The sequence below is a fragment of the Pagrus pagrus genome (assembly GCF_965226575.1).
Source record: "Pagrus pagrus genome assembly, chromosome: 7".
Classification (NCBI taxonomy): Eukaryota; Metazoa; Chordata; class Actinopteri; order Spariformes; family Sparidae; genus Pagrus; species Pagrus pagrus.
Window position 1 is genome coordinate 18,794,395 of NC_140191.1, and position 27,977 is coordinate 18,822,371.

Genomic DNA, 27,977 nt, shown 5'->3' on the forward strand with positions numbered 1-27,977 from the left:
AAGTACTGTACCTAAGTACCATTTTGAGATACTTCAAGTATTTCCATTTTCTGCTATTTTATACTTTCACTACTAGATTTTGGAGGCAAATGTACTTTTTACTCTCCTACATTTATATGATAATACTATTTACTTACTGCTTTGCAGATTGCATACTGCTTTAGAGCCAAAGTAGCACTTTTTAAAAGTATTTATTGGCAAACAAGTAAAAAAAAAAACTGATATTGATAATCAGAAAAATGCTGAATATCAGAGCCAGCAACCAGCCAGGCAGATGTATGTGTAATTTACTCATACTTTTGATAGTGAAGTCCGTTTATTGCCAGAAAATTACTTTTTGATACTAGTGAATATTAAACATCAGATACTTTAAGACTTCTTCTTTAGAACCATCTGTATGGGTGATTTTCACTTTTACCCAAGTAATATTTAACACTGGTATCTGTACTTTTAATATATAACCTTCGGGTACTTTCTACCTCACTGACAATGTCATGACTGAGCCACATAAAACACTGTTTCCTTTGTCAGTGTCATGACGTGTCTGGTATCGGTTACATTCATTCAGTCACAGTGGACCACCAAACAATCCCCATCCTTGTGTTAAGTAATGGTCCCAGTTCCACATCACGAGGTGTACAGTTTTTACAATTGGGGAAAAAAAAAAAAAAGCAGTGGTATTAGATTGGTATTATGGCTATCTCAATGGAGACATCTCCACATGCCACAGAAGGGAAAGCCATCATAAATGTTATTAATAACGCATGTTTTTGGTGATACGTCAAGTGAAAAGGTCTGCTGTGAGAAAGGCTGCTTTAAAAATAATCCCCTACAAGCATAGCTACTTTATGAGTTTATTTTATTAACTTCAGTCAGTGAATGATGGGGGTGATGTTTCTTCATTCGCAGCAGCAGAGTAGCGTTAGTCGTGAGCCCACATGATTGGAGTGTCTGGCAGTCGTCATCGTAGCAGCACTGTGGGCACACGCTGATGATGTCATACCTGGGGAGACCACCACCTCTGTAATGCAAGAAATACAATCAACCGTTGTCACATGTTGTAAAGACATAAAGACTTTTTGACAGTGCAGGAGGACATCGTCTCACCTATGTGTGTCCAGATACTGTCGCAGCTGGCCGATTGTTTCTAAGAGGCACATTTTCAGTATGAAAGTATGATTCCCATCTTCTGACTTCACCTTGAGTGTGATAACGTCTCGGGCGGACGCAGGCTGGTCAGTGTTGAACGCCTGCAGTCTGTAAGGTAGAGAATTTAAACACACTTCATATGTTGATAATGACAGAGGCTGAGACATCAGATCTGACTCGTGGTCCACATCACAAGCTCTGTGCGCTGGCTCTCCATGTTGACCTGCCCTATTTTTTCAGACCAGTGCATACAGTAATCCCCCACAATCAGCCGCTGCGGTCACATCAGCCTTTTAATCAGCCTTTACATCATGTCATGTGTTCGTGAATCAAGTAATTCCTTTAACCCCTTTTAACCCTGTTTTTCCTTGTAACTTCTACATGGTTGATAATTATTTCTACAACATCACATGTACAGAGCATTTTGTATCTTACACTGAGAGACTTATTAAACCCAAAATGCAACATTTTCCTTTGGATCACATTGAAATATTTAGATTGGTGCATCGTAATTTCAGCCTGACATATTTTATCTCTTCATCTTCTACGATTTAAATGCACTATATGTAATTTCTGCCACTGGGGGTCCATCTTTCAAAACAAAACAAAAGATGTAAGTAGTGTGGGATCATGGGAGTTGATTTGGAGCACCAATGCACAGTAAAAGTATCTCTTTTCCTCAAAAATATATATATAATATATATATCTGACAGTTGGTTCCAGCTTCTAACAAAGTTTGTGAGCCATTACATGAGTTTGCGATGGCTGACCACCACTGGTGCGTCAACTAATTGTCAGTTTAGGCTCACATGAAGGATGACAAAACGTGTAATACCTCTCTTTCATGGCCTGCAGTGCCGGTGTGTCTATCAGGATCACTGAGTCGCTGCTCTGGGCGTCAGATGAACCCTAGTGAAAGTTGTTAGATAATGAGCCTACTGCAGTGAATCAGACACAAGTACAGACAGGAAGGTTGGCGCACTGTAGTGATCATCTGCTAAACAGGAGTCCGTACCTGCAGGGCGTCCCTCAGTGAGTCCCTGATGTCAATCACCCGACCAGCCTGTACTACCACCTTTGGTAACCTGTTGAGGAACTGATCCACGCTCAGCTTCTTGCCTGAAGAACATATGAGAATGACGATGAAGACAACGTAAGGAGTGTCAGTTTTATGTTTGCAGGACAGACCAGATTCACCTTTCTCCCCTCGAACAGCCTGACCTTCACCAGGAAATCTATCCCACGGTGGCCTGAAGATGAATTCCTCATCTCGCCTGTCATGAACCTGCATAAAATATTATAACAAGTAGCAATAAGTCGCGTATTTACACATCAGCTCGGAGAAAAACAGAAACAAACCTCAAAAGGGACGCCATCTGGGAATCTTTCTTGAAGCTCGGATGGAAAATACCCAGCCATCAGATCTTGCATGCACCGCTGCATAAACCAAAGAAAGTGAGTTCGAAACCACCAAAGAACAGAAGTATGTTGTACAACTTTCGTAAGCTAACCTGGGTGCTGTTCTCCTGATAAGAGCGGAAAGGACCATCGAACATGACGATCCCGTTGCTGTAGAGACTCAGTCGAATAGGATCCTTCTTTGCCAACTGCGCCCCCGTGGCTGTCGATCGTACGAAACACTCGCCGTCCCCTGTGAGGATGTTCAGCTCCCTGATCCTCTGCACCACGAGGTCAAAGTTCATGCGGAAGCTCCTGACTGCAGAGGCATCTGTACAGGGAAGATAACCAGCATGTTAGGAATCCTTTTGGTAGAAGAGGAAGCCTATAAAGAGGTCAGCAGATAACAAACTACCTGGCTGCAGAAGGCCTCTCTCTACGCTCCGTGGCTGATCGCTTTCAGCTGAGTCACTGCTCTCGCCATCTCCCACCCAGATCAAACCGTAGTCACTCAGAAAGCTCTGCAAGACAGTGTAGTGATCAGCAGCATTCAGAGTGGTGTAATCACAATATAAACACATGAATGTTTAATTTAATCATCCTACCTCCATTTCACACACTTGATTCTGCAGTTTTTGGCACCTTCTTTCAAGATCGTCTCTGCCGCTCAGCTCATGTGTGCTCTCTAAACCAACACAGGAAATGTAGCCACAATCAAACCCTTTTATCAAGAGATATAAGACATATATACAACTCAGGTCTGTTACCTGATTCGTTCAGAGGCCTTTGTTTTTCTTCCAAAGCTGAAATCCTTTTATCCTTAAAAGAAAATGTAAAGTGAGAGTTCAACATGTTTGAAAGGCGGGTTTACTGCTCGTCTGGAGGAGTTGCATGTTCACCTTGCGCTCGATCTCCCTCGCTTGGCTCCTCACTGTTTTCTCCAGCAGGGTCACCCGCTGCATCATGGCAGACATGAGCTCAAAGTCGCTCGGTGGAACACCTGAAGTACGTGAAGTACGTGAAGTACGTGAAAAGCATCCGTCGCACTCTTATAAATATATACAGTATGTTGATTGAGTAAGTAAGTACAAATCAATATGATTTATATGATCACATGATTAGATTTAGGTTTGTTTTACAATAAATAAAAGCAGATAAACTTGGCTTTGAAATAATAAAAAAAAAACGTTGTACTAATTATACCTTTCTTTAATGAGGTGTTTGACTTTGAAGCGGAGGCATAGTTAGCTGCAGTGTGAGAGGTCGGAGGAGGATTTGGATCAGAGGATTCATCATTATCAGCCAATCCTGCCTGAAATTCTGAAAACAAAAACCACAAAATTATGTGACAGTTAAAAAAAAGGGGACTGAAAGAGAGATCATATTCATATTTTACCTGTTAGGAAGAGCAGTTTGATATTTATAGTAAAAAAACAGTAATAGTAAACATGCCACATGAATGCAGTGATGATCATAATCTAATGATGTAATATATAATAGCAAAACAGTTACAACAACAGGCCACGTTACAAATTTGACTTTTGATACTTCAAGTCCCTGATACCACTTTTAATTATATAATACTATTGTACTTATACAAAGAGTATATAAACATAAATATTCTTCATATTTACACCATGCAACTATCCTGTACAATTCAATGTCTGTGTACATTTACATTTATATTTATATAATTTCTTTAGTACATGACTACACCCCATGTGTGTCACAGGTTATGGGTGCAATTATCCTGTGCAACTGTCCTTATTGCTTATATCTATATGTAAAGGGAGATGGAGTGCATATAGTCTTTATTAGTATTATTTCAGTATGATTTTTTTTATTATTCTGTTTTAGCTTTGCCTTGTTTCATTTTTATTTGTCATTCAATCACTTATTTCCCCTGTTTCTGATCTGCTTTAACAAGTGAATGATCAATAAAACATTTTTAAATGTTCTTTCCTTTCCTAGCTGCTGTTGCAGGGAGCTGTCAGTGCAGTGTTTAACGCAGACTAACAACATACCTTTTAACAGATCCCTCCTGAAAGGCACCTTCTGTCTGCCCCTGCAGGTCAAACACAGGTTAATACAGCTCACACTGTCTGTTCCCTGAGCAGTGAAGTCAGCACCTGTATATGTCCGTGCAGTGTGTGACCTACCCCTGTTCACCCAGAGGGTCCTGCAGGGGGGCGCGTCTCGTTTTCTTCAGCATCGACAAAGGTGAACTCATTTTACCTGAAAACTGCTGCAGCTGAATATCACACACCTGTTCAGAGGCGTCTGTTCAGAGGAGTGTGTTCAGAGGGCTCTCCTGTGTTTCTTGCAGTTTGTTTGGAGTCTGTTGCCAGTAGCAACGCAGAGGGAGCCACTGAAATGTGAAGCGATGGCTGGATGGTTCCTGTTTCAGCCACAGGAGGGCGCTGTTTCTATCTGTGTGTGTGTGTGTGTGTGTGTGTGTGTGTGTGTGTGTGTGTGTGTGTGTGTGTGTGTGTGTTTCTCTATGTCACACACTTGTCATGAGTGTAGCTGCTGTTATAAACTATTTTGCTTTTATAAAGTCATGAGATGTTTTTATTTATATTTATTTTGCCCTCAGTAAATCAGCAAAAACAAGCAGAGCTCCTCACACAATGTGTCTTTTAATGGGACCAGCTGATGAAATAAATCAGGCTGTATGTTTTTCTTTTTTTTGTTATTACTTTTGATAAATTATATTGATGTCCCGCTGTTATACAGTGTAACAATCTGTCACCAAGCCTTCACGACGCTCTGCTGCAGGCACAGTGAATGACCCAGTCGGTCGGTGCCGCCACTAGTCGGCCGGCGGTGCAGCCACACTGTCCGGCTCAGCGCCTCTCTGTGTGGGAAGTGAGCGGGCATTCAGAGAGGATGCTGAGGCCTGCCAGTCCCGCTACACATCCTTCACTAACCCGGGGCTACTAGGCTGGTCCGGGCTATGGCTGCACCCATCGCACATTTCGACGACGACTGGCCGGTTCTGGGCGAGCTGAGCATGGTTTCAGACCAGAGGCTGCTGCCGCAGAAAGGCCGTGTGTCCGCCGCGGGGGAAGCGGCAGCAGCGCCGCAGCTCCTCCCGGACGAGGATGAGGATATCCCCGAGCTGTACGACAGCAGCTTCTCCCCGGGGGACACCGGCGCTTTCAGGTCCATGGAGGACCTGGTGAACGATTTCGACGAGAAGTTATCCGCGTGCTTCCGAAATTTTGACGCCAGGACGGACAGCATCGCTCCCGTGAGTGAGATCACCGAGGAGGCGCTGCTGGACAGAGACGAGTGAGTGTTTGTGTGTCCGGCCGGGCCCCAGGCTAGCTGTCTGGAGGCTACGTGGAGTTTACATTATGTATACATATATAAAAAGGCATGTGTCAGCTGTGTTGTGTTTTAATTTCCGATTTCAGGAAGCCAGCATTCATAGAGAGGGTTACATTGTGTGTTTGATGGGGCTACAGTGACGGCTACACACTGTCTGCCACCATCTTTCCTCATCAAAACTCAGCTCACAGGACTGCTTTTACCACTGAAGACACATACTGCGGAAATGTTTGCTAAATTATTTACAGATTCAACCGAACAGGTTGCTCTGATATCAGTCTAGTATCGGTATATGGCCCCAAACGGGCTCTAAAAACAGATATTAGCCGATATGGAGAGGACCATGACTCATATTTTTGTTTTTCACAGCCGATATTTAAAGGGGCATTATGTAGAAAGAGTCCTCCAAACTCAGAATTTTAACATTTACATTATCAGTGATGAATAATAATACAAACTTTTTCCATAACTGAATAAACAAGCTGTTCTCAGAGGATAACACTGTTTGAAGCTAGAAAGGTGGCAGGGTCCGCCACATAAACAACGTAAAACAGTATGAAACTGTGTTGTCCTTTAAGGTCAGTTTGTTTATTTAGTTTCTTCAGTCATGGAAGTGAAGAGAGTTTGTTTATTTAGTTTGTGTAGGCATAAAAAACATCAGTCAATGAAATCAATTTTTGTCTTCTGATTAAATTTTAAAACGACATAGTGAACCTTTAAAACTGGCACTTCTAGGATCACAATGAATGTAGACCCATGTGTTTGTTAGTTTTATATTATATCTAATAGTCACAAATATTGTTATTCTAAAAAACACCAAACATTTCCTGGTTGGAGCCTCTTAAATGTGAGGATTTGTCGCTTTTCATGTTTGAATCTGTTGGTTTTGGACCGTTAATTGGACAGAACAAACACAACAACAACACAACAAACGAACAAACAAAGAGTGTCACAGTTCTTTGGAAAATAAGAAGGCAGATTCATTGAAGATGACAACAACTGTTAGGTGGAGCCCTATCATTTCAATGCAATATCATCCTGCTTTAGTTATGGCTGTCAGTCAGTATCAGGTCAGATGTGTTAATATAATGGTGTTGTTAGTTAAAGGTGCAGTTTTGAGGAAGACATTTTAATCAGAAGAGAAAAATCTTCACTGACTGACTTTTATGCCTAAACAAACTAAATAAACAATTTGTTTTCATGAATGAATAAGCAAGCAGACTTCAAAACTTTGCTTATATGTGGCGGACCCTGCCACCTTTCTAGCGTCAGACAGTGTTCTGGGGACCTTATTTTCCCCTGAGAACAGCTTGTTTATTCAGTTATGGAAAGAAATATCTCTGAGTTTGTATTACTTCCTCTTTAATATTGTAAATATTAAAAATCTGAGCTTGAGTTTCTTCTCAAATACTAGATAGTGCCCCTTTAAAACTTTATACAACTAATAAAAAAACACATTTGCCTAAAACAGTGGCTTTAAGTATTTTAATTACATGTACATTTTCCATCTATTTTTTTGCATAAGTTCAAATAAAATTAAATAAATCACAAGTACATAAATAAAACAAAGTCTTTTTAAAGGGGCTCTGTGGGACTTGTGTATTGATGTTAGCATACTCCAACATTAGCTGTTGCTCTCTGTTAGCAGAGAAAATCATTTTTCAAGTGTAATAGCACATTTCCAAATCAAAGACACGTAATGTGTTTAAGGACAGGGTGTATCAGAGTGAAAGAGTCAACAGTATTGCCAAATATGAGGAGGTAGCGTGCTGCAGCTTTGGGTTGTCGTGACGCCTTCAGATGTCATCATCTCTGATGATCAGCTCTGTTGGGGATTAAACTTCCAACCTCTGCATAAAAACTGTGTAATCAGATTGTGACATGGAAATAATGTTTAAAAGTATTTCTGTGGTGTCCTTGTACTTTGCATACGGTCTCCATCAGTGTCTTTGCTACAAATGTGGGTTTGTTTTTCATAAACTGTTGTATTTAAAGGGTTACAACAGTAAAAGAACAGTCTGATGTGCTCATACTCGGAGTTAAGACACACACCTTTCACTCTTCCCATTGATGTTATTGATTTGTACTTTCCAAACCGAGCTAAGAATCCTGAGATTACATCATCAGGGCTTTCTTAAATGTTCTGATCTCTGAGGGTTCTGTTGGACTTAATTTATCTCTTTCCTCCACAGGATCTGGAACGCTCTGACCAGTAACTACGAGCGTGTGATGCCAGTGGACTGGAAACAGTCACGAACACGCTCCCTCCACACACCCACATTCAACCTGCAGGAGAAGCCCGTGAGTGATCCCGCCCCTCCCATCTAATCTCTGTCCCACTTTCTCCTCCACCCTCCCCCTCCCTCCCTTCCTAAATCTCTCGTTTCCGTTCATCTCACAAATCTCAAATATTCATTGTGCCAGGGTTTAGCCCTTGATTAAATTCCCTCCCCCTGTCCTGCTCCTGTCCAGAGGAAGAGTGATGTCACGGTGGAGCTGTCGGACGATGAGGAGCTGAGGGAGCAGCTGGACATGCACTCCATCATCGTCTCCTGCCTCGCCGACGAGCCGCTTTTCACAGCAGAGCAGGTAAGTTACATGTAAAACTCCAGTGTAGGCCTAGAAATGCAGAGCAGCAGCTTAACAAGGCTGAAGTCCATCTGTGGCTCCCACAGGGATTCAATAGCTGAGGTTCTGCTGAGTGCTGCCTCTCTCTCTGATGTGGGTCTGTGCTCCGTGCAGGTTATCGAGGAGATAGAGGAGATGATGCAGGACTCTCCTGAAGCGGAGGCAAAGCACAACCCCTCTCAGTCGGACCTGTCGATGATCTCACTGGACGTCCAGCGGGCCACCAGCAGCCCCAGCTTTGAGAGGAGTGAGTGTCGGCCAATTGGGACTTAAAGCAACATTATATAACTTTTTTACCTTAAAATAGCAGCTTCAAAAGTCATTTTGATGGTTCGGTGTCTTGTAACAGGGTGAATTGTGTCTCTGTCTCAGCCACTCTGCCCCCCATCACTTGTTTCTACACTATGTAGCTTCAGTGAGGGGGCAGGATCACAGCGCTACATACGTGTTTACTTCAACACAAGTTTTCAACACATGACATTGGTATGATGTAATGAGTTTTGTTTGTAGTCAGCACCTACATTACATCTGACAATCTGTTACAGGGCTGGGATTTGTGTTTACGACAGTGGTGTTGAACTCAGAAACTGTGGGGGGCGACAAATCACACAAAATGACAATTTCTACATAATGTTGCTTTAATGTTGGACCAATAATGACTATTAATGTTATTTATATAGCACTTTTTAAACACAAGCCTTACAGCTATCAAATTAGAAAATACAGAGCAACATTACACATTAAAACAAGTTCAGTGCAGTCGATAATTATAAAGAAAATATATAAAAAATGACTTTTTAAAAGAGGACACTGAGGTAGTTTATCTGTTATTTTACAGCTGTAATCAGTAATATATCGTGATGTTATAAACTATCGGATATAATGAAATCATAGTCAATGAATAGAGCTGATAATACGTCGCCAGATTTCTTTCATCGACTTCACAAGTGCAGCATCTACATGCTCCGATACAGTAGGTCACGGTATGCCTCTTTAAAGTTGGTTTGCGGTCAGCCAATAAAAAAACACAGAGAAGAAGAAAAAGTTTCAGTAGTAGAAGAAGAGCAACAGTCACAACACGCTGTTGTTACTCTCGTGACATAGAGCGAAGCAGAGTAGACTAGAGAGCCAAGCATGTTGTCACAGTTTCAGAGGAAGACGACACCATCTTATTAGAGGTGTGGGATGTGAAACCATCCGTCTTTGTCTACTGCATCTCAGCCTTTCTTACCTTTAGGTGTGCACAAACTACAGGTAATGAACTTCGTGGGCACTTTAATTTATTTTGATTCAATCCCACACACACCTTCCTGCTGTGTATAGATCTGCAGCTGAAAACAGTCCCCAGTAAACATATTATTTACTTCTCTTTGTGTAACGTTTGCTAAACACTACTACAATGCCCAGCCGATTGAGGAAGTGACTCAGACTTTTTACTAAATATTTATGACCAGTGTTTTAAGATTCACGTCTTCAGCAGGAATCGATGGGCTTAGGACTGAGAGCCACAGACGAGGTCGGGCAATTTTTTAAAAGATTAACGTTGGTTTTGGTCGTCTCATGGGATTTGTCAACAATAAGAAAAATCTAAAAATAAGGACAGACTCATCCTTTAATGTTATCAGTCCTCTTACACAAATATTTTTCTATCTTCCAATTCTGGAGACACACTTCTAAGTCGTCGAGAAAATTGATAATGTGCTAGACAAAGCTGTAGTGTATAATATATAATATAATTTCTGCATTTCAGATCCAAATCAGCTGTGTTTTTGTGTCTCTGTATGTGTCCAGGGGTGCGGACACTGACCGTCGCAGAGCTGAATGAGCGTCTGGAGGAGACGGAGACGAACATCAGGAGGTTCTCGGAGGAGCTGGTGCAGCAGCTGGCTCTCAGAGACGAGCTGGACTTTGAGAAAGAGGTGAAGAACAGCTTCATCTCGGCGCTCATCGACGTACAAAACAGACAAAAGGAGCACCGGGAGCTGCTGAAGAAGAAGAAGAAGCTCAAAGGCGGTGCCGGGGTGTCGCAGGAGAAATCGCTGGGATCAGTGAGTGTTTTATTCCTTCAGATTTCAACATTACCACCCTGGTGATGTGTTGATGCCTTCAGATCTTTCTTTTTTCTACTGTTGCATTTCTCACTGCATTTCTTGTTTTATTTTCCAACAAACTGTATTCTCCTCAAGTCTTTTCCCATCTTTGTTTCTCTGCTTGACTTCCTTCCTCCCCAGCGCTTCAGCATGGAGGGACTGTCCTCTGTCATTCAGAACAGCTTCCGCCACACTTTTGGGAGCGGGTGCAGTGAACGACAGGTTACTTTCTATTTCTGCTCAACTTCTTCTTCCTGTTTTCTGGACTGAAAATATGCACTTTGTCATCCCACAGAAACACCCACCACAGACCCTTTATCCCCGGTCTTTGTCTCTGTTTTACAGTATTTGACCACAGTCATCCCGTATGAGAAGAAAGGACATCCTCCTTCGCTCGAGGACCTCCAGATCCTCACTAAGAGTAAGTGTCTTCATACTAACAGTACTTGAGTTATAGTGGCTGTGACTGATCCATTCACTCGTCTGTATCTGCTGCCTTGCAGTTCTTCAGGCTATGAGAGACGACAGTGACAAGGTGCCCAGTCTCTTAACAGATTACATTCTCAAAGGTGAGCTTTCCTCGTTCGTTTCATAGAAGTCTGTGACATGATGTGTTGTCTGTGTCTGCACTGTCAATCATGTTTCACAGAAACTAAAGGATCAATGACTGATTGGTTGTGACTGCGCTGGTGACAGTGGTTTTACATGTGAAGCCGCGTTTCTACGGATCTAAAATAGGTTTATTGTTTGACACATCAGCAAGGAGCTACAGAAGAAATCCTAGTTGTAAGCTTGTTGAGATGTTCTGGTCTGTAGACTGCGGTGGAAACACAGACGGACAACGGACCAAAGGAACCTTTTAGTTCCTTGAAAAGTAGTTCAGCGAACTAAAAGTTCAGGGTAGAAATTTACAATAAATCATCTTAGCATATTTAGCTTAGTAGTTGTTGAGACTGTATTTTCCTGCATCTCAGTCATTGGTTTCAGTTCATTATTAAATCTTACAGAAAAATATTTTTTTAGTCAAGTTACATTTTTGTTGAGAGCAGGTTCTGCTCATGCTGGAGTGTTGAAGGACACAAGGAAACAAGAATTTTGACAGTTGGCTGCCACAAAGCATAATGTTTTACATTGTTGGAAAATCATTTGTAAATGAAAAACAGAGAGCAACTATTCATTATGTAGAAAGTAAACTAAAAAGTCTGCCAGCTGACTTCAAGGAGTCAAATGTTTCTGTGTCCGTGTGTAACGTTATTACAGTGCAGCAGGAAGTGCAAATGTAGACACAATTAGTCCACGTCAAGCAAGTTTAAACTGCAAATTGGCTTTCACACTGTACTGGAATCAGCTGGAGACAGTAAAATACTGTACATATACTCTACGTCAAAGAAGCAGTGTGGTCCTTCACTGCCTCCTTTCACTCTCTCTTTGTTGTCCCTCCTTTCACACATGTTCTGTTTTCATCCTTTCTTTCTTGCTTCTTACGATCTAATCGATTGCTGCATTAGCTCTGGTGTGAGCGGCGGATGGAGAGGTTTGTGACACGTTCACATGTGATGTGCACTGTTGTGGTGTTCAGCTCACACTGGGAGAGCGCCCCCCCCATCTACCACCGAACTGTAGTGCCGTCTGACCCGTCTGATGTTTCTCCTTTTCACTACCCCCACTTTCCCACATGGTGAATGGCTGCAGCATGGTTCATCCCTTTCACTGTCAGTGACTCGCTGACGCACACTTTAAAGCTCTGTTCACCCTCTAGTTAACATTAAAGACACAGTTTGATGATTATTAGTTAGCGCTGTTACCCACCCTACCTCACAAATAGGTTCGAGTTCTATTTATCGTAGCACTAACTGGTGTGCATAAAAATGACTTTCCCCGTGTTTTTCCTCTTCTTTGTCTCCTGCTTTGTAATTTGTACTGATCCCCTCATGCTGAATCTTCATCTCTAATCACTTATTGCTCGCTAATAGTAATCTCTTGTGTTTTTGCAGTGCTTTGCCCAACGTAGATCAGGGAGACGGTGCCTGACACTGCAGAGGCTTCAGAAAGAAGAAGAAGAGGAGTCATTGTGTTTTTTTGGCAGACATGAAGCACACTTAATTTATTCCTGCAAGTTTTTACGTCAAAATGTGTCTTTTCTTTTCTCCTTCTCTTGATTTTGTTTATTTATTTTGTGTTGAGCATTGTGATTTTGCAAATCTTGTGTGTTCCTGTGAATTTTGACTTCTTTTCTCCGTTTGTTATTGTCTTGCACTGAGAGTATCCGAAAAATGGTAACTTATACGAGAAATATACCCAGATAGATATGCCAGCATAGCAGCCGCGCTGATGGGCTTAAGAGCAGAGCTACAATGCAAAGGGCTTTGTCAACTATATCCACTGAGCAATGAACAGATGCACAAAGCACGTTGAACACTGAAGAGTTATAAACAAGAGAGCATCGAGACTGTAAAGCAGAAACAGAAGACTGAAACAACAGTTTATTGATCCCCAGGAGGAAATCAATGAGTGTTGCAGCAGCACGAGAGACAGAGAGAAGTGCAGGATACAGATACACAGACACACATGTCATAATAACAAATACATGAGTTAGTTAACTTGTGCATCAACATAATCTAAGTGCAAAACCATCATATGATTCAACTCAGCCTTCCATGTAGCAGCAGAACAATACAAACATTATCATTATTATTCTTCTCTGGAATATGACGTGTTGATCGTTGAGATGATGAAGTCAGGACTGAAATCAATTAATTAACTAACTATGCATTTGAGTGACCACTGAATCGTGACCCACGCACTGTCTGTACTTTCGCGACGCTGACTGCAGCTCTGAATCAGAGACTGGAGCGTCGACGTGCCTGCCGCGCTCAGGGCAGCGGACACCGCGAACGGGTTGTTATTCTCTATGTATTCTTGTACATGAACAAGCTGCCTTTGCCTGAACTTTTGTACATTATAAATGACTTATTTTCAATGAATGAATGTCAAAACTGCTGGAAAACGTACAGAACCTGCTTCACTGTTAATTTATTTTGTAAATATTTTATTTCAAATACATTGACAAAACCACACCTGCTGTGTCTCAATATATGTTATCAGTTGAATAATGCAAACAATAAACAAGCAAAAGACAATTAGACAACATCACCAACACAAATACGCACAATCAATGCCTCTTAACAGGAATATTAATCACATACAAGTGCAAAATCAGAATTAAAGGTGCAATATGTAAGAATTGGCCACCCATCAAATTCATACTTGAAATAAATAGGGGGCAGCATATCACCAGATATGCTGCTAACTGATGCTAACAGTAGCTGCCTTATCTAATTAGCTTGTTTAGCTGTGCAGCTAATGGTGGTGTTGACACCACTAGCACAGGAGTTTTGGATCACGACTAGCTAAATGATTAGCATGCTAACTTCAGTAGCTATCTCTCCAACACAATACATAGACTTCATAAAGTCAGAACTGCTATTTACTCACATTCTGTTGATAACTTTACTTAATTTTTTAATGTTTTTAAGGTATTTCCAACGCAATCCAAAATATTTCCAAAGAAAGGATCCTTAATATTTTCATATACTCCAAGTTAAATGTGCAATATGTAAAAATGTTGTTTTAAATCATTGAAAAATTGCCCAAAATGATAAACAGCACGGGGGGAAATAACAGGTTTAATGCTGGTGTAAGCATGCTAACCAGGTAGCCACTCTGAGCTCACAGTCTGGGTAACTGGCTAACTGAGCTAACTAGCCACTGTTAGCTGCAGTTAGCTGTTACTCTGCTGATATGCTGCCAGCTATTTGTTGGGAGTGACCTTTGACGAGTGTCCAAGTGAAGAGTAGGAAGCACCAAGTTTTCTGCAGAGGTTTGAATCCAGTTGTATTAAGGCCTGATGCATAATGAAGAGAAGGGAGGGATGAACATTTATAGTACGCCAGAAAAACTGAAGTAATTTCCACTGTGGTATACTCCCAAAATATTTAATTTATTACAAGAGACAATATACAGAGGAGACAGTGTTTACACTGGAAAGATCTGGGGATTGAATTTGCTTATTAATGAAAACTATCATAACTCTCTTTGTTATCAAACTGTTTGTCTTTGAATATAATTCATCTTATTGTCCAACTACTTACACAGAATTTGAGTTTTAAGTGTATTTGCTGATGTCTTGTTTCTGCGCCACTTGAACGTGTCATCATGATGCGAGGTTTACGTGTTTTCAGACGGTGAAATGCTCCTTCATTGCTGGCAGAGGAAAATCTAGTGAAACATACACAAATACCAAAATCACAACAGTATTTCCTCATTATATAAGTCTCTGCCACGTGTCAACAGCACCCCGTCCAGCTCGCTGAGGAGATCCAGATGTGGGCTGTTTGACAAACCCCAAACATCCAACCTCTGGCCTACTGGAGCCCTCATCGGAAGCCACAGTTCAATTAGCAAGCAGCTTTAAAAGCCTCTTTGGAAACTGTTTGTAGTTTATTTGTTGTTATAAAGGCACAGACAGATGCAGAGAGGAGATAAAGGTGAGTTATTCAAATTCTGATTGTGTAATAAATAGGAAACTACACACAGTGGTGGACTGTAACTAAGTACATTCACTGAAGAACTGCAAATAAGTGCAAATTTAATGTTTCCATTTTAAATGTTTTACTTTTACTCCATTACATTTGTCTGACAGCTTTAGTTACCAGTTACTCTTCAGGTTACAATATTTCATACCCTTCCCACTCAGTGAAAACCACGAATCTCCAAATGTGGTGAATGTTTGTGATAAACTGAATGATTAAAGGAACAATTCACCCTAAAATAAAAATTCAGTCATTATCTGCTCACCCCAATGCCGAAGGAAAGTTGGGTGAAGTTCAGTAGTCCACAAAACATTTTTGGAGCTTCACAGCAAAACAGTGTTGCAGCGTTCTCCTAAACAACTCGTGGCGAAATCAAAGTCTCCGGAAGCCCCAAGATCCCAAATGAATTTGAAAAGATGTTATTTACACCCTTTTTAAACCAAAATCTTCACTGTACAGTAGCTGCTATGTGTAAGCCGTCATCAAGAGTGTAAATAACGTCTTTTCAAATCAATTTGGGATCTCTGGCATTTTTTTGAGTGTTGGATTATGCTGGACGAGCTGTATGGAGCCACTCTTTTGGGTTGTTTGGTTAGTCCCCATCTACTTGAGTTGTTTAGGAGAATGCTGTAGCTCCAGAAATGCTTTGTGGACAACAAAACTTCACCCGACATGAGGGTGTTTGGTGAATGACTGATATTTCGTTAATGGGTGAACTGTTCCTTTAAGTGTTTCTTTATGGGTTGAGAAAACTCTCTAACTTCTTCAGCTGAGTAAACAATTTAAAAACCCTCTTGGGTTGGCCGGAAAATTCATCATCACAAAGCTGAAAACAGGCTGTTTCTCTGAGGCCAGGAAAAGTTGACTTTTTTTAAGGAATATTTGGTTCTCACAGCAACTCTTCAAACACAAGATGCTGCCATAGAGTGTGATGCATTGCTGTAAATGAAACTATTCAACAGGATACAAAGTAATTAAAAAGACTACAATTTAAAATCTACAGCAGTTAAATGCAACAATATATGACGGTTCCTAATATTTTCATTCTATAACTTAAGTAAGATTTTGAATGCAGTACTTTTAGTTGAAGTGGGAGTATTTTCACAGTGTGGTAAAGTATCTGAATACATCATCCACCACTGCACACACACACACACACACACACACACACACACATACACACACACACACACACACACACACACAGATAAGGCCCTGCTGTAATTCACTGGTACCCTACAAACACATGGAACCAGAGTCATGCTTGTCTGAACGCGGTTAAACACCCATCTCCCCTCAGCGTTTCACAAGCAGCACAAACGTCTGCTGAACATCTGTAAAACATTTGTTCTCTCTCAGATAAGATTTCCTCATTCACAGCGGGCGTGTTAAACACAACAGTCTGGCCAGCGCTCAGAGCTGCGAGGAGCTTGTTGTGGGGCTGCACCAAAGATCTGTTTCTCTACGGTGGATTTTAAGCTTTTTTCTCCAAGTATTATGGATGTTAGAGGGGTTTGCTCGATGTTTTGTCTTCTCCTGCTGGCACACTGCACGGCCCAGCAGGAGACCTCCTCCAAGAGAAGAAATGGTAAGAAAGGTGAGACTTGAGACTGACTTGACGTTGGATATGAATTTCCTCACTTGTTAAATCCAGAAGCTGAAGTACCATGTGAGAAATAATGACATTTTGCATTTCTTGCCCTTTCAATAGAGTCTGCAAACAGTGCTGCAATTGAGGAGCTGAAGAGACGGATTGATGACATTGTTCAAGAGCTGAATCTGGTGAAAGAGAACCAAGCTTTGCAGACAGGTGGTTTCTTTATATATATATATTTCACAAATTAACATCACTTTAACAGCTTTCCTGTGTTGGAGAGCAACAATAACACCTGAGCCACACTGACTTTGTCCTAATTTCCCCCTCAGTTTGTCTGCGAGGCACCAAGATCCTGGGCAAGTGTTTCCTGGCCGAGCCTGTGAAGAAGACCTTCCACACAGCCAGTGACGACTGCATCGCCAAAGGAGGCAGTCTGGCCACTCCTCTAACAGGAGATGAGAACGACCAGCTCTACAGCTACGTACGTCTGAGCATCGGCCCAGAGGCGCACATCTGGCTGGGCATCAACGACCTGGTGACTGAGGGCCAGTGGCTGGAACAGTCAGGCTCCAATGTGCGCTTCAAGAACTGGGAGACAGAGATCACCCTGCAGCCGGACGGAGGGCGCAGCCACAACTGTGCCATCCTCTCCACCCCGGCCAACGGGAAGTGGTTTGATGAGAGCTGCCGGGCTGAGAGAGCTTCTGTGTGTGAGTTCAACATCGTCTAACCCCAACCCTGTCTTCTGACTGTGCACGTACATGTATGAACAGTACACGCTGCTTGCAGAAAAGAATGAATCATGTAGAGAATCAGGTAAAATACATTTAAAAATCACGTTCTGCATCTTTCTTGAGCTTTTCTTGGCCAGGTCATTCAGATGACTTCACACAGTGGTCTTGTCATATATGTCACTGTATAAGCTAAACTCACTGGGACATGATATTTTACACACGTGCCCACAAGGTGTATTAGATATTCATCAAGGTAAACACCACTGGATCGCTTCCCTTTGTTATATGTATGTTCAGTCATCTGCTTATCAATGCAATAAACGTTATATTTTTTACTGAAGCGCAATCATCATGTCTTTATTTTTAGATGCAGATAAAATGGGAATATTTTGTTCATCAGAGGGAAAAAATGCTTATCAAATGAGTCACGACTCATGAAAATAACTTGGCTGCTACAATAAATAATATCAACTACACAAACTCTGTTTAAAGGTTTTTTCCCCAGTTTCTGCACAGAGCCAGGGGGGTTAAAAGTTCAAAGTTTCCCTTTCAAAATAAGACTCAAAAGCACTGGACAAACTGTTTCATAGCATTGGTGTTTTCTCTCCACTCTGAAATAGAATAATCCAAAAACAGGCTGTTGTAAAAACTAACCAAAAGTAAGACTTGAGTAAAAGTAAAGATACTGTGTGAAAATATTACTTTGGTAAACGTGAAAGTTGCCAAAACGAATAGTACTTGAGTAAAAGTCTTATCTTAGTCCTCAGCATTTGATATTAAATGTACTCAAATATCAAAAGTAATATTTTGGCTATAAATGTACTTCAGTATCAAAGTAAGGACAAGTTAAAGTATAAATGAAACATATATTTATGTATCTGATTGCAGTTAAAATAAATGAATTTGAAAATATGCCACTTTGGCTCTGATGCAGCATAAAATCTGCCAAGTTACTAGTAACTTAAATTCAAAATAAAGTTAGTGGTGAAAAAAGTATAAGTATATATTTGCCTCCGAAATGGAGTGGAAGTATAAAGTTGGACCAAATGGAAATACCCAAGTAACGTACAATCCCCCCACAATTGTACTAAAGTACAGTACTTGAGTAAATGTTTAGTCACATTCCATCAGTGTCTCTGAGAAAATGTTTGGCGATTATTTTAATCAAATGTATAAGAATGATGCGTTTTCAGAGCTTTTGTGTTTTTTTTTTTGAAGCAGCACACAACACAAGAAATACACATTGAAGGTAGAGAGGAGGATGTCCTCCCATAAATAAAAAACAAAACCTGTTCAGATTTTCAATTTCACTATTAAATGCTGTGGAGATCCTACTTTTCTAAAAATCTGTTTAGGAAAGTCCCCACTTGATGAAAACAATGACGTATCTTCCCCCACCCGCACATTTTAATGATGAAAACCTGGTTTATGGATTGTTTTCCCACCCAACGAAAGATGACATCAGATCAACATGTTTGGACGTCTCCATGGAAATCCACTGATGTCAGCAGCAGCAGTCAACGTCAGTAAATCAGACTGTAAACTACTCAAAGTGCGATCAGATTTGACTCGGTCTTAACCAAAAAGCAAAAGGGCACTTTATTTCTTCAGGAGTGGCGACTTTGAACTTTGTCTCCCTCTGCAGTTCATTTTCTGAACTGCAGGAGGCAACATGGCTTTACAAGACAAGTAACACACAGTTCATTTGGTCTGAAGAAATTTAACCCAGCTTTTCCTCAAACGAGACCCGTTGATATTCTGGCATTAAATGTTGAAATCAATGCCCTAATTTTCTATACCTGTTAATGTACAAACTAAGTTTTACAACAAAAACTGTAACATTGGACTGTTTACATCAGTTGGTTGCTCAACACAAAAAAATCCAGTCCGTCAAGGTCTTGAGCACTCATCACGCTTAAATTATATGCCTCAAGATACCTGTAATTAATAACAAAGCTTAGTCTAACAACAAACATACAGGCGTTTCTTTGTGTGGTGTAACGTTTTGCTCACAGGCTGCAGTTCAGTTTGTGAAAGGAGTGTAGTTTCACGTCATTACAGCCCAGAGGAAGGATTCAGTGGTCCACAAAACATTTAGAAAAATATGGCTTCTGCTACTGACTCTCATCATGATACACAATATGAAAATAAAAACATCACTTAGCGAGCAGCAGATCCATCTTGAGATTCCCGAAAGTAGAGCGATCATAGAGGTCCAAAAAAGAGCAAAGGCACTCAAAATGGCTGGAAAAAAAACTCTAAGATCCTAAACTGTATTAGCAGGAGTGTGTTGACCTTTCTGTGAGGCACATTTATGGCTTAATGTTTCTGTATCTTCCAGTCTCCATAGCAGGTTCAAAGAGAGTGATAAAAAGAGAGAAAATACTCCGTGCATCTACGCTGCTGTTGCAACCTCCTGAAATACAGGCTATCATCAAGCCACCGTGTCTTTATGAAGCTGTAAAAGTGCGGTGATTTGCAACAGCAGTGGAGTCCTCTCTATTCACTCGTTCAATGATAAAAAACTCAGCATGTAAACAGCACATTTTTGCTCAGTAATATGTACAAAATATCTCAAATGAAAAAAGTCCTTGCCTGAAAGCAACACATCTCTTTACAGTGGCACATGCTGTTGTTAAGAGGATGATTATGTTCTGCTTTGAAAACTAAATGCGCCTTCATCTGAGAGAAAGTAAGGTAACGGCTGCAGGCAGGCTTGAACACGATGCTTTTCTGTCCCTGGCTTTGGTGCAAGACGACGCTCTTGGGAAAAAACCAAAACGCTCTTTGCAAAGGCTGAACATCAGGTAATCACACAGAAGCCAGGGAACGAATATCTCAAAGTTCAAGCAGGTCAAGTGAAAAGCTGAAAAGCCGAATCCAATCTTCTCCTCAGTTCCCTCCCTCCGGCTCCAGCCGCGGCCCCAGGCTCGGAGAGCGCTCCTCTTCACTCTGGCCCTCAGCCTGGTAAATCACATTGTCCACCAGGCGCTGCTCGTGGCTCAAAGGCCTGATGGGAAGTGGAGGAGCCTGTTGAGTTGAGATCGAAAACTGCTGTTTGTTAGCTTGCCTGTCGTCAGCGATAGAGTCTTTAGAGACCAGGGGTTTTTGTGAGTCTGTGCGCCCTGTGAAGGGCTGGTATGTGTCGAAGTCTCCGTACACTCCGATCTCTTTCCCCTTCCTCAGCAGGTGTGTGTAGACCAGCGTGTCCTCAATAGAGGCGTACTCGTGTTCATCGTTGTCTTCACGTGTTTCTGGAAAACCGTTTTGTCCTGGCAGGAAGACGGTGCCGTTTGGATTGTAGATGGAAACTTGAGGATTCAGCTTCTTCTTCTTCTTCCTGTTTGGCAAGAGAGATGAGACGAAGAAAGTTTTATCAACAGAACCTCTTACAGCTATCTCTTAAAAGGTGCACTACTTAGTTGTGGGGAATAACTTCTAGTCAGAAGAGAAAGATCTTCACTGATTGATTTTCTTTTGCCTTAAAAAAATAAATAAATAAACTCTGCCACCTTCCTATCTTCAGACAGTGTTCTGGGGACCTTATTTTCTATTATTTATTTTCTAAGAACAGCTTGTTTATTCAGTTATGGAAAAAAAAACATTTCTGAGTTTGCATTATTACCTCATTTATATAGTAAATATTAAAATTCTGACTTTGGATTTCTTCTCCGAAACTACATAGCGCCCTTTTAAGGAAGACGTTGCAAAGAAGGGGGAAAATCTCTATCAGATCGAGGCAGACATGAAATTTAGAAAGACACTACTTGAGCATCTTTCCTATCTTCACAATAAGTATAGTGTAATTTAAAGAATAAAACATGAAGCAGAGTCACTCACCTGATCACCACACAGACCACTACCAGCACGATGACGAAAATGACCAACAGAGAAGCCACCACACTCAGGATGATAGTCAGCAGACGGTCTAAAGGAGAGAAAACAACAAATACAATATTTCATTCATCTCATCTCTTCATTCGTTCACCTGTGCCGTGTATTGAAGGAGTTGGAGGGATTGCTAATCAAGAGTCTACAGCCATGCTGGCGGCTCAGTGTGGGAAATGTCCTCTTACTTATGCTCTTCTGCAGGGTGATCTCTGTAATGACGCTGAAGTCTCCTTCTTCGGTCATGCAGTTGGACATGTTAAGGTAGAAGCTCTCGGAGACGGTGATCTCATCCTCGGGCTTCTCGTCCTCCCTGCGGCTGTAGTCCTCCTCCAGCTGGCCGAATCTCTGCACCCTAATGTTGGTGTGGCGGGTGCTGCACTTGGGCTGGCTGAGGTTGGCAAACATCAGGCGAGCCTCCATCTTTTTGGGAACGTTGATGATCCAGGAGACGGTGGAGTAATCCTTCATTCCTCCTGGCCAACCAGGAGTAGCCAAGATGACGGGAGCATCTCTCTTTGGAAATACATTGAAGATGTATCTCTCTGAAAAGGAGTAAGCAACAGAAAATGCTATTAAATTTCACTGAAAACATGCATTGGTTTTATGTTTTTCTTTTATTCGACTGAAGCTGCTTGTTACCTTTTATCTCCCCTTTCATTTTGGCAGACAGCACAGGCGTCCTGAGAGGTTTACTACCCAATGTGCCGGACACAGAGACAGACACGTTGGTGTGGATTTGGACCTTCTGTATGACTCCCTGAGGGCAGAACCGTCCAACAGTAGTGCCGTCATCTTCGGTCATTTTGATAATCATGCTGTCATTGCAACGTTGCCCTGGTAAGCACTGCTTGAGGTATCCAGCGGGAGAGGTGAGCTCCACGGTGCCGTGCTCAGGGGGACGGAGAGTCCAGGTTACGCTGCTCAGAGGGGCGGGGAGGCAGGGAGGCAGCAGAGGCACTGACAGACGGACTTCGGTCTTTGGGCAGTCTTTGAGTTGCCTACACTCTGACAGGAAAGAGCAGGTAAATTAAATCCGAAACTGGACTGAATTTATTTCTATTTGCCACAGTGATTAAAGGGTCAGTTCACCAAAACTGACAGAAAAAAAAAAGCGTTCACTTACCTATGACTCTCATGGCGGTGACCTGTACGTCTTCAGGAAGGCAGTCCTGGAAAGTCAGCTCACTGTTTGATGCGACTGTGATCTTCTCCCTCGACACAGAGTTTACTCTCATCTCGCAGTCAGAGTTCGATCTCCGCTTCTCAATGTGAAGAGAAAGGCCCTCCAGTTTGCTCACATCCACTTGACACGACACTACAGAGAACAGCGCAAAAAGAAATTCACATTTCTTCCCTGTCCCTGTTTCTCTTTCTGTCTAGCACAGAATTGCAAATGTGTGGGCACGGTACGTTCATCATGTCCAACAGGAATTTGAATGTCAATCTGACAGATAGAGCTGAACGTGATTTCCCGAAGTGTTTCCTGGTGATTTGTCTCTGCTGTCAGTCATGACTCAGCGATCATGAGGCAATCTAAGAGATCCCCAAACGCGAGACCCGAGGGTACAGATAAAGCCCACTTTCCACGTCACTGTTTGATTACTCATCCTCACTGAAGCTGTCTCAAAAAGCAGGCTGAACTCCTTCACACACCGCTGACTAATGGATCTGCGCTCTTGTTCTAACAAGATATGATGTACAATGGAAAATAAAGATTATATATATTAAGTAATCACAATGCCTGCTACAACATGTGGTAATCCCCTAAACTACTGTCTGAACTGAGAAAATCTCCACCAGCTCTGAGCAGCTGCTCCTGTGTTGGTCCTGTACAAAAGGAAGACACTGCCTGCATCTATGAGCCGATAAATCAAATGGTTGGTTAACACGACTTTAATCTTATATTCTGTACAACATGATACTGAATCTCTTTGTTAGTTAAATCCCAACATGAGCTGGACATTTTCAGCTTTGAAGGTTTTAAAGCAGCAATAGTTGATTTTTGGACCACTTGGCGACGGCAGAACAAGCTGTAAACACAGACACTATCGCCAAATACAGTTGACATGGCAAACATGTTAGCAAACAGTTACCTTTTTATGCATCCAACAGACACAAAGCAATATTAGTATCTATGTGGAGTCTTGTTTCCGACCACTATTATCTCTTTTAACTCTGTTTTGGTCCCTACCAACTCAGTCTGGTTGGAATAGTTATTTAGCTGCTAAATTCACCACTATGTTCACCAGCTAGTTGATAACTGTGTCTTTTTGCTGTTTGGTGCTGGGCAGGTTATTTACAGTGTGTTTTTTAGAGGGTGTAGTTGTAGCTGTGGCTCGAGGTCTTTCTGATCACGTCGTTTCAGAAATATTTGAGATGTATAACACGTCATCATCAATGGGCTGAACACTTTTCTGACAGCCCTTTGGTGACCACATACCTGACGTTGGTGTTTTAACATGTTACTTTGGATCTAAACTTACCCTTGAAAGTCACATAATAACACAAAAACAAACTAAACAATCCTGGCAGTGGTAGACCAGTAACTCCTCTGTTCTGCAAGCTGAAATTATTGTTTTTGTCAAAGGAGTCCGGTGGTTTGAAGAGAGCGTGTAGATATAACAGCTTCAGTTTCCCGTTGGAACGAGCCGTCTGACAGCGAGGTGGCTAAAATAGGTTTTGCTGCCGACCTGAACCACAGCAGCACATTGCTTAGTTTCTGTTCCAGTAGTGTTGTAGTACTTCAAGTTGGTCTTTTTAAGGTCTCGGTCACAAGATTTCCACACATGAAAATCACCTTCCTTTTGATTGTTTTATCAAGACATTTCAATTCCTTCGACATTTATACAAACGCACACACAGTGTACTGTACATGTGGCAGTAAAGGAGGTGAATAACGAGGCATCTTCATTTGTTTTCTATGGGTGTTTTTATGGGAATGTGGATCTTTCAGATCGATTTAAGGAGTGGTTTTGTAGTTGCATTTTCCACATTTTATCTAAGTGTTTCATGCAGTCACATGGGACTGACTGGTCTGGTCCAAAGTCTTCGTCTTGTCTTGGTATATGTGGTCTTGACTACAACACAGTGTGCCATTGCTCCTGCTTGCTCTCCAAATCGGGGCATGCCACCTGGCACCCACTTGAGGTAATGCACTGACTGTGGATAAGTACCTCATACAACGCCACTTTAAAAAACCCAAACTAACCCTTTAACAATCTTGGCAGAGGTAGAAAGTTAAAACTGATGCCTTGAAAGCCAGATGACAGCATCAAGTGTGGATGATGTACAAACCTTGTGAACTCGTAGACACCCTGAGGTTCAGGGACAGTCCAGGAGAACCAGCACGGCTTCTGTCCATCTCGCAGTTCCTCAGCGTCAGGGTGAAGTTTCCCTCCCTCTGCGGCTGGGTGTCCGTCAGCCTCAGCCCCGACGACGGTCCCCCTCTGCTGTGGTACACCACTTCTGTATCCTTCTTTTTACAACGCGGCTGTGTGAGCTTTAAAAGCTCAACAGTCGTCTTGTGTTTGTCCGGGACCTGAAAGTACCACTCCATCACGTCGTCGTCGGGAAAACTGCCCGGATAGTTTGGAGAGAGCAACTCTGTGGACGAGGTCCCTTTTTGTAGAGTCAGGGTAATTTTGGCAAGAGCTATGAGAGAAAAAAGACACAAATAGCAGTCAAATAATGATGTTTGACACAGGAGACGAAGAACTCATTCAGACATAAGAATTTAAACCAGCTCACATTTGATTTCCTCCCCGACAGACACATCAAACCGGCCATTTTGGAGCTTCTGCCCTGCTGGGACCTCCACAGCAAAGCTGCCTTGATTCAGTATCTGAGCACTACTGATAGGCCCCGTTCTGCAGTATTTCCCTACGGCCACGTCCCCCGAAGACTGTAAGGCATGGAGGGTGTAGCCGTGTCTGTCTGGACATCTCTCCGATGCATTAATCTGTCTCAGGCCAACGTTGGTGAAGTCTATTTTGAACGCTTTCAGCGCAGAGGCTTTCAGGTTCCAGGTGAACTTGCGGTCAAAATCCAGCAAAGAAAGCGAGTCGGAGTCGGCCTGGATGATGTGGCCGCTGCACGACTTTGTGGTACATTCTGAGAAAGGAGAATAACAGATGACTTGTAAAATAAATAAACCCACCTATACGTAAGATATGTCAATAACACCTTTTACATTTCGCTCAAAAAGACGGCAGCACTCCTACCAATATTTCGCACAACTTCCACGCTGAAGAAATCTTGAGGTCTGGAGCAATCGAACTCCACTTGGACACGTTTGTTGTCTTTCAGCAGAAGGGATGTAGTGCATTGTCTTGAACGTCCTGCCCCGGTGCATACTTTGCAACCTGTGACCTGAGTAGTGATATTGAGGGTTGTGCCTCGATCAGGGGTGACGGTCAGCTTCTGGACCCCTGGAAGAAACACAAATCATGAAAAAACACTGTTTGAAGATAGAAAAGTGGCAGGGTCCGCCACATATAAACAAAGTAAAACAGTATGAAACTGTGTTGACCTTTAAGGTCAGTTTGTTTATTCAGTTTATTCAGTCATGAAAACAAAGAGAGTTTGTTTATTTAGTTTGTTTCAGCATAACAAATATCAGCCAATGAAGATCTTTCTCTGCTGATAAAAACTACGTAGTGCAGCTTTAATCAGATCATTTCCTTCTGAGTAAATCTATCATTTCTGAGCATCTTCGCTCATGTGGGTGGCGACAGCACTCTGTGTTGTTGGACATGTTAAAAGATTCAGGGATTGTTGAACGCCTCGTGTTTGAAAAGATGAACAAAGCTTGAATCCAAGTCTACGGTTCTCGATGAGTTGCATAAGTCCAGTAATGACACTTGTGGTTGCATCTTGAAATTGTATCAACAGGCAGGTGAACGAACCACTGAATGATCTGAGTTTTCTCAGTAAAATTATTCTTCAGTTACATTTACACGCTTCACAGGCGGTGGAACCACTCCGCTCATGTAAGACTGATTAATTGCTCTGCGGCGTGTATTACACATCTTATCTGATCACTTTATTTAACGTTCACGTCAACAGCTGCGTTGGAATCTTTATTGTATTGAAGAAACATTGTCCATGTAATCGCCACTGAAAAGCAGAGTATAAAGAAGTCTTGCTACATACTGTATTAAATGTAAGCTTTTATTCACTGTGAGCAGAGTCACAGTGACTAAGTGTGCTGAGAGATGAGGCAGACAGCTTGGCTTCACTCCCTCTATGACTAACCAGGCCTGAGCTGAGCAAACAGAGCCGTGCTCACACACACACACACACAACAGCACCTAAAGTCAACTCTCTATTGTCTCACATATCCTGCGCCACACTCTATTATTTCTTCTTCTATATATATATATTGTATTACATGTTGGTCAGAACAGACACAGCCTATCATCTGACACATGACACGTCAGATTAGCTCTGGGCACACTTGTGTGATGTGGTTTCAGTTTGGTCATGATCAACAACTGAGGTCCTCCTTTCATTTGTGTCCTTATCCTGATTCTGTCTGACAACCTCATTTACTGTGACAACACCAATCAATACACTGACTAAAGCCATTCAGGTCACAATGATTCATCATCAGCACAAACAGCACAACAATAAACAGCTTATAAATACTAAACAGCATCATAATAATAATAATAATGAAGTGCCATAATTTGATGAATAATCAGTGTTCATGTTTAGACAGCAGATGTTCCGCCTCAGCAACATGTCACAGTGAATCTGTCATGCTGGTTAATGATTAAGCTGTAACTTACCTGACACAGTGGAGACGATGACTGTGAGAAGTAAAATGTGAAGAGAGCCTCTTGGTGAGGACATGCTGCCCTACAGTGTTTCTATAACTCGGATCCTGAGGGAAGTCGCTGCACATCTGCGCGTATTTCATCGCTTCTCGTCCGGAGCTGCGACCTTCATGCGCCACATTTGCCTCTGGTTGAAACCTACGTGAAGTTTTCTGTCGTCGCTGTTCAGACACAACCAGCCGCTCCACTTCCTGTAAAGTGTGAGCGCGTCAGCAGCGCTGAGGGAGTGCTGCTGTTACAGCGACAGGTAATATCAGGGCGTGGCCACGGCGGCCATTTTGGCAGGTACAACGGTTCACTCATGTTTCACAACATCCCGGATTTCAATGATTAGACTTTAAAAGTGATTTTAAAAAGCTACTTCTGCCCAACAAAGCCAACAATGGCTAATTACACTTTAAAATGCAATTAGTTTAATGTGTGGGAGGGCCAGAGAAAGGTTTATAGCCTACTATTTATTTAATTATAGCCTATAAATAACACAGGGACACCACATGTGATGTTTTAGTCTAACCAGTGGTGTAATAAGTATTCAGATGTTATAATTCAGTATCAAGTATGAAAAGTAAAAGTACTGATGTACAGTAAAATGTGTTTTACTATTATACATGATGTTTTTGTAGAAATGTTACTGGTGCATTAATGTGTATTTTGCATTTTACTGCTGTTTTAAGGTTAACACTTTATAATAACCATCATTAATAAATGGTAAATATATTATCATTTAA

General features: G+C 41.8%; 4 protein-coding genes across 8 annotated transcripts; 2 read left to right on the forward strand and 2 right to left on the reverse strand.

Moving 5' to 3' along the window:
* Nucleotides 1-836: 836 nt before the first annotated feature.
* Nucleotides 837-4,895, reverse strand: ubxn11 (UBX domain protein 11). 2 transcript variants are annotated; one of them, XM_084357133.1, is made up of 13 exons: nucleotides 4,707-4,895; nucleotides 4,572-4,612; nucleotides 3,751-3,867; nucleotides 3,447-3,547; nucleotides 3,315-3,366; nucleotides 3,153-3,232; nucleotides 2,963-3,068; nucleotides 2,661-2,878; nucleotides 2,509-2,586; nucleotides 2,165-2,434; nucleotides 1,985-2,058; nucleotides 1,108-1,257; nucleotides 837-1,021 (listed from the first exon to the last, which is right to left on the reverse strand). In XM_084357133.1, exons 1-13 carry the CDS (start codon nucleotides 4,775-4,777, stop codon nucleotides 847-849), a joined length of 1,533 nt encoding a protein of 510 aa, XP_084213259.1. In that variant the 5' UTR covers nucleotides 4,778-4,895; the 3' UTR covers nucleotides 837-846. The 2 variants fall into 2 exon arrangements, with proteins under 2 accessions (XP_084213259.1, XP_084213260.1); XM_084357134.1 differs by lacking the exon at nucleotides 2,509-2,586 and having other exon boundaries at nucleotides 2,165-2,268; nucleotides 2,347-2,434; nucleotides 4,707-4,894.
* Nucleotides 4,896-5,354: 459 nt separating this feature from the next.
* Nucleotides 5,355-13,675, forward strand: fez2a (fasciculation and elongation protein zeta 2a). 3 transcript variants are annotated; one of them, XM_084358142.1, is made up of 10 exons: nucleotides 5,355-5,841; nucleotides 8,073-8,181; nucleotides 8,353-8,469; nucleotides 8,623-8,755; nucleotides 10,300-10,556; nucleotides 10,740-10,820; nucleotides 10,944-11,019; nucleotides 11,102-11,167; nucleotides 12,107-12,132; nucleotides 12,593-13,675. In XM_084358142.1, exons 1-9 carry the CDS (start codon nucleotides 5,504-5,506, stop codon nucleotides 12,115-12,117), a joined length of 1,188 nt encoding a protein of 395 aa, XP_084214268.1. In that variant the 5' UTR covers nucleotides 5,355-5,503; the 3' UTR covers nucleotides 12,118-12,132; nucleotides 12,593-13,675. The 3 variants fall into 3 exon arrangements, with proteins under 3 accessions (XP_084214268.1, XP_084214267.1, XP_084214269.1); XM_084358141.1 differs by lacking the exon at nucleotides 12,107-12,132; XM_084358143.1 differs by lacking the exons at nucleotides 10,740-10,820; nucleotides 12,107-12,132.
* A 2,743-nt stretch (nucleotides 13,676-16,418) lies between these two features.
* clec3ba (C-type lectin domain family 3, member Ba) lies at nucleotides 16,419-17,903 on the forward strand. Of its 2 annotated transcripts, none has more exons than XM_084356977.1 (3): nucleotides 16,419-16,778; nucleotides 16,902-17,000; nucleotides 17,117-17,903. In XM_084356977.1, the coding sequence occupies exons 1-3, from the start codon at nucleotides 16,688-16,690 to the stop codon at nucleotides 17,515-17,517; spliced, it is 591 nt and encodes a 196-aa protein (XP_084213103.1). In that variant the 5' UTR covers nucleotides 16,419-16,687; the 3' UTR covers nucleotides 17,518-17,903. The 2 variants fall into 2 exon arrangements, with proteins under 2 accessions (XP_084213103.1, XP_084213102.1); XM_084356976.1 differs by having other exon boundaries at nucleotides 16,419-16,787; nucleotides 17,117-17,901.
* A 1,193-nt stretch (nucleotides 17,904-19,096) lies between these two features.
* cdcp1a (CUB domain containing protein 1a) lies at nucleotides 19,097-27,421 on the reverse strand. Its single transcript, XM_084357992.1, has 9 exons — nucleotides 27,202-27,421; nucleotides 25,633-25,839; nucleotides 25,160-25,522; nucleotides 24,707-25,063; nucleotides 22,536-22,727; nucleotides 22,052-22,417; nucleotides 21,598-21,954; nucleotides 21,362-21,449; nucleotides 19,097-20,861 (listed from the first exon to the last, which is right to left on the reverse strand). Exons 1-9 carry the CDS (start codon nucleotides 27,263-27,265, stop codon nucleotides 20,414-20,416), a joined length of 2,442 nt encoding a protein of 813 aa, XP_084214118.1. The 5' UTR covers nucleotides 27,266-27,421; the 3' UTR covers nucleotides 19,097-20,413.
* Between the last annotated feature and the right edge of the window lie 556 nt (nucleotides 27,422-27,977).

Bases quoted from the DNA above. Each gene is read 5' to 3' on its own strand.
- ubxn11 (XM_084357133.1), bottom strand. From the start codon at position 4,777: ATGAGTTCACCTTTGTCGATGCTGAAGAAAACGAGACGCGCCCCCCTG. The intron at 2,879-2,962 runs GTAGTTTGTTAT...TTCCCTGTACAG, and splicing joins GAGAGGCCTTCTGCAGCCAG to ATGCCTCTGCAGTCAGGAGC. The intron at 1,258-1,984 runs GTATTACACGTT...TCTACCTTACAG, and splicing joins CTGCAGGCCATGAAAGAGAG to ACTGCAGGCGTTCAACACTG.
- fez2a (XM_084358141.1), top strand. From the start codon at position 5,504: ATGGCTGCACCCATCGCACATTTCGACGACGACTGGCCGGTTCTGGGC. The intron at 8,182-8,352 runs GTGAGTGATCCC...GCTCCTGTCCAG, and splicing joins TCAACCTGCAGGAGAAGCCC to AGGAAGAGTGATGTCACGGT. The intron at 11,020-11,101 runs GTAAGTGTCTTC...GCTGCCTTGCAG, and splicing joins CCTCCAGATCCTCACTAAGA to TTCTTCAGGCTATGAGAGAC.
- clec3ba (XM_084356976.1), top strand. From the start codon at position 16,688: ATGGATGTTAGAGGGGTTTGCTCGATGTTTTGTCTTCTCCTGCTGGCA. The intron at 16,788-16,901 runs GTGAGACTTGAG...CCCTTTCAATAG, and splicing joins GAGAAGAAATGGTAAGAAAG to AGTCTGCAAACAGTGCTGCA. The intron at 17,001-17,116 runs GTGGTTTCTTTA...TTTCCCCCTCAG, and splicing joins GAACCAAGCTTTGCAGACAG to TTTGTCTGCGAGGCACCAAG.
- cdcp1a (XM_084357992.1), bottom strand. From the start codon at position 27,265: ATGTCCTCACCAAGAGGCTCTCTTCACATTTTACTTCTCACAGTCATC. The intron at 22,418-22,535 runs GTAAGTGAACGC...CTTTCCTGTCAG, and splicing joins CACCGCCATGAGAGTCATAG to AGTGTAGGCAACTCAAAGAC. The intron at 21,450-21,597 runs GTAAGAGGACAT...TCTCTCCTTTAG, and splicing joins CACCCTGCAGAAGAGCATAA to ACCGTCTGCTGACTATCATC.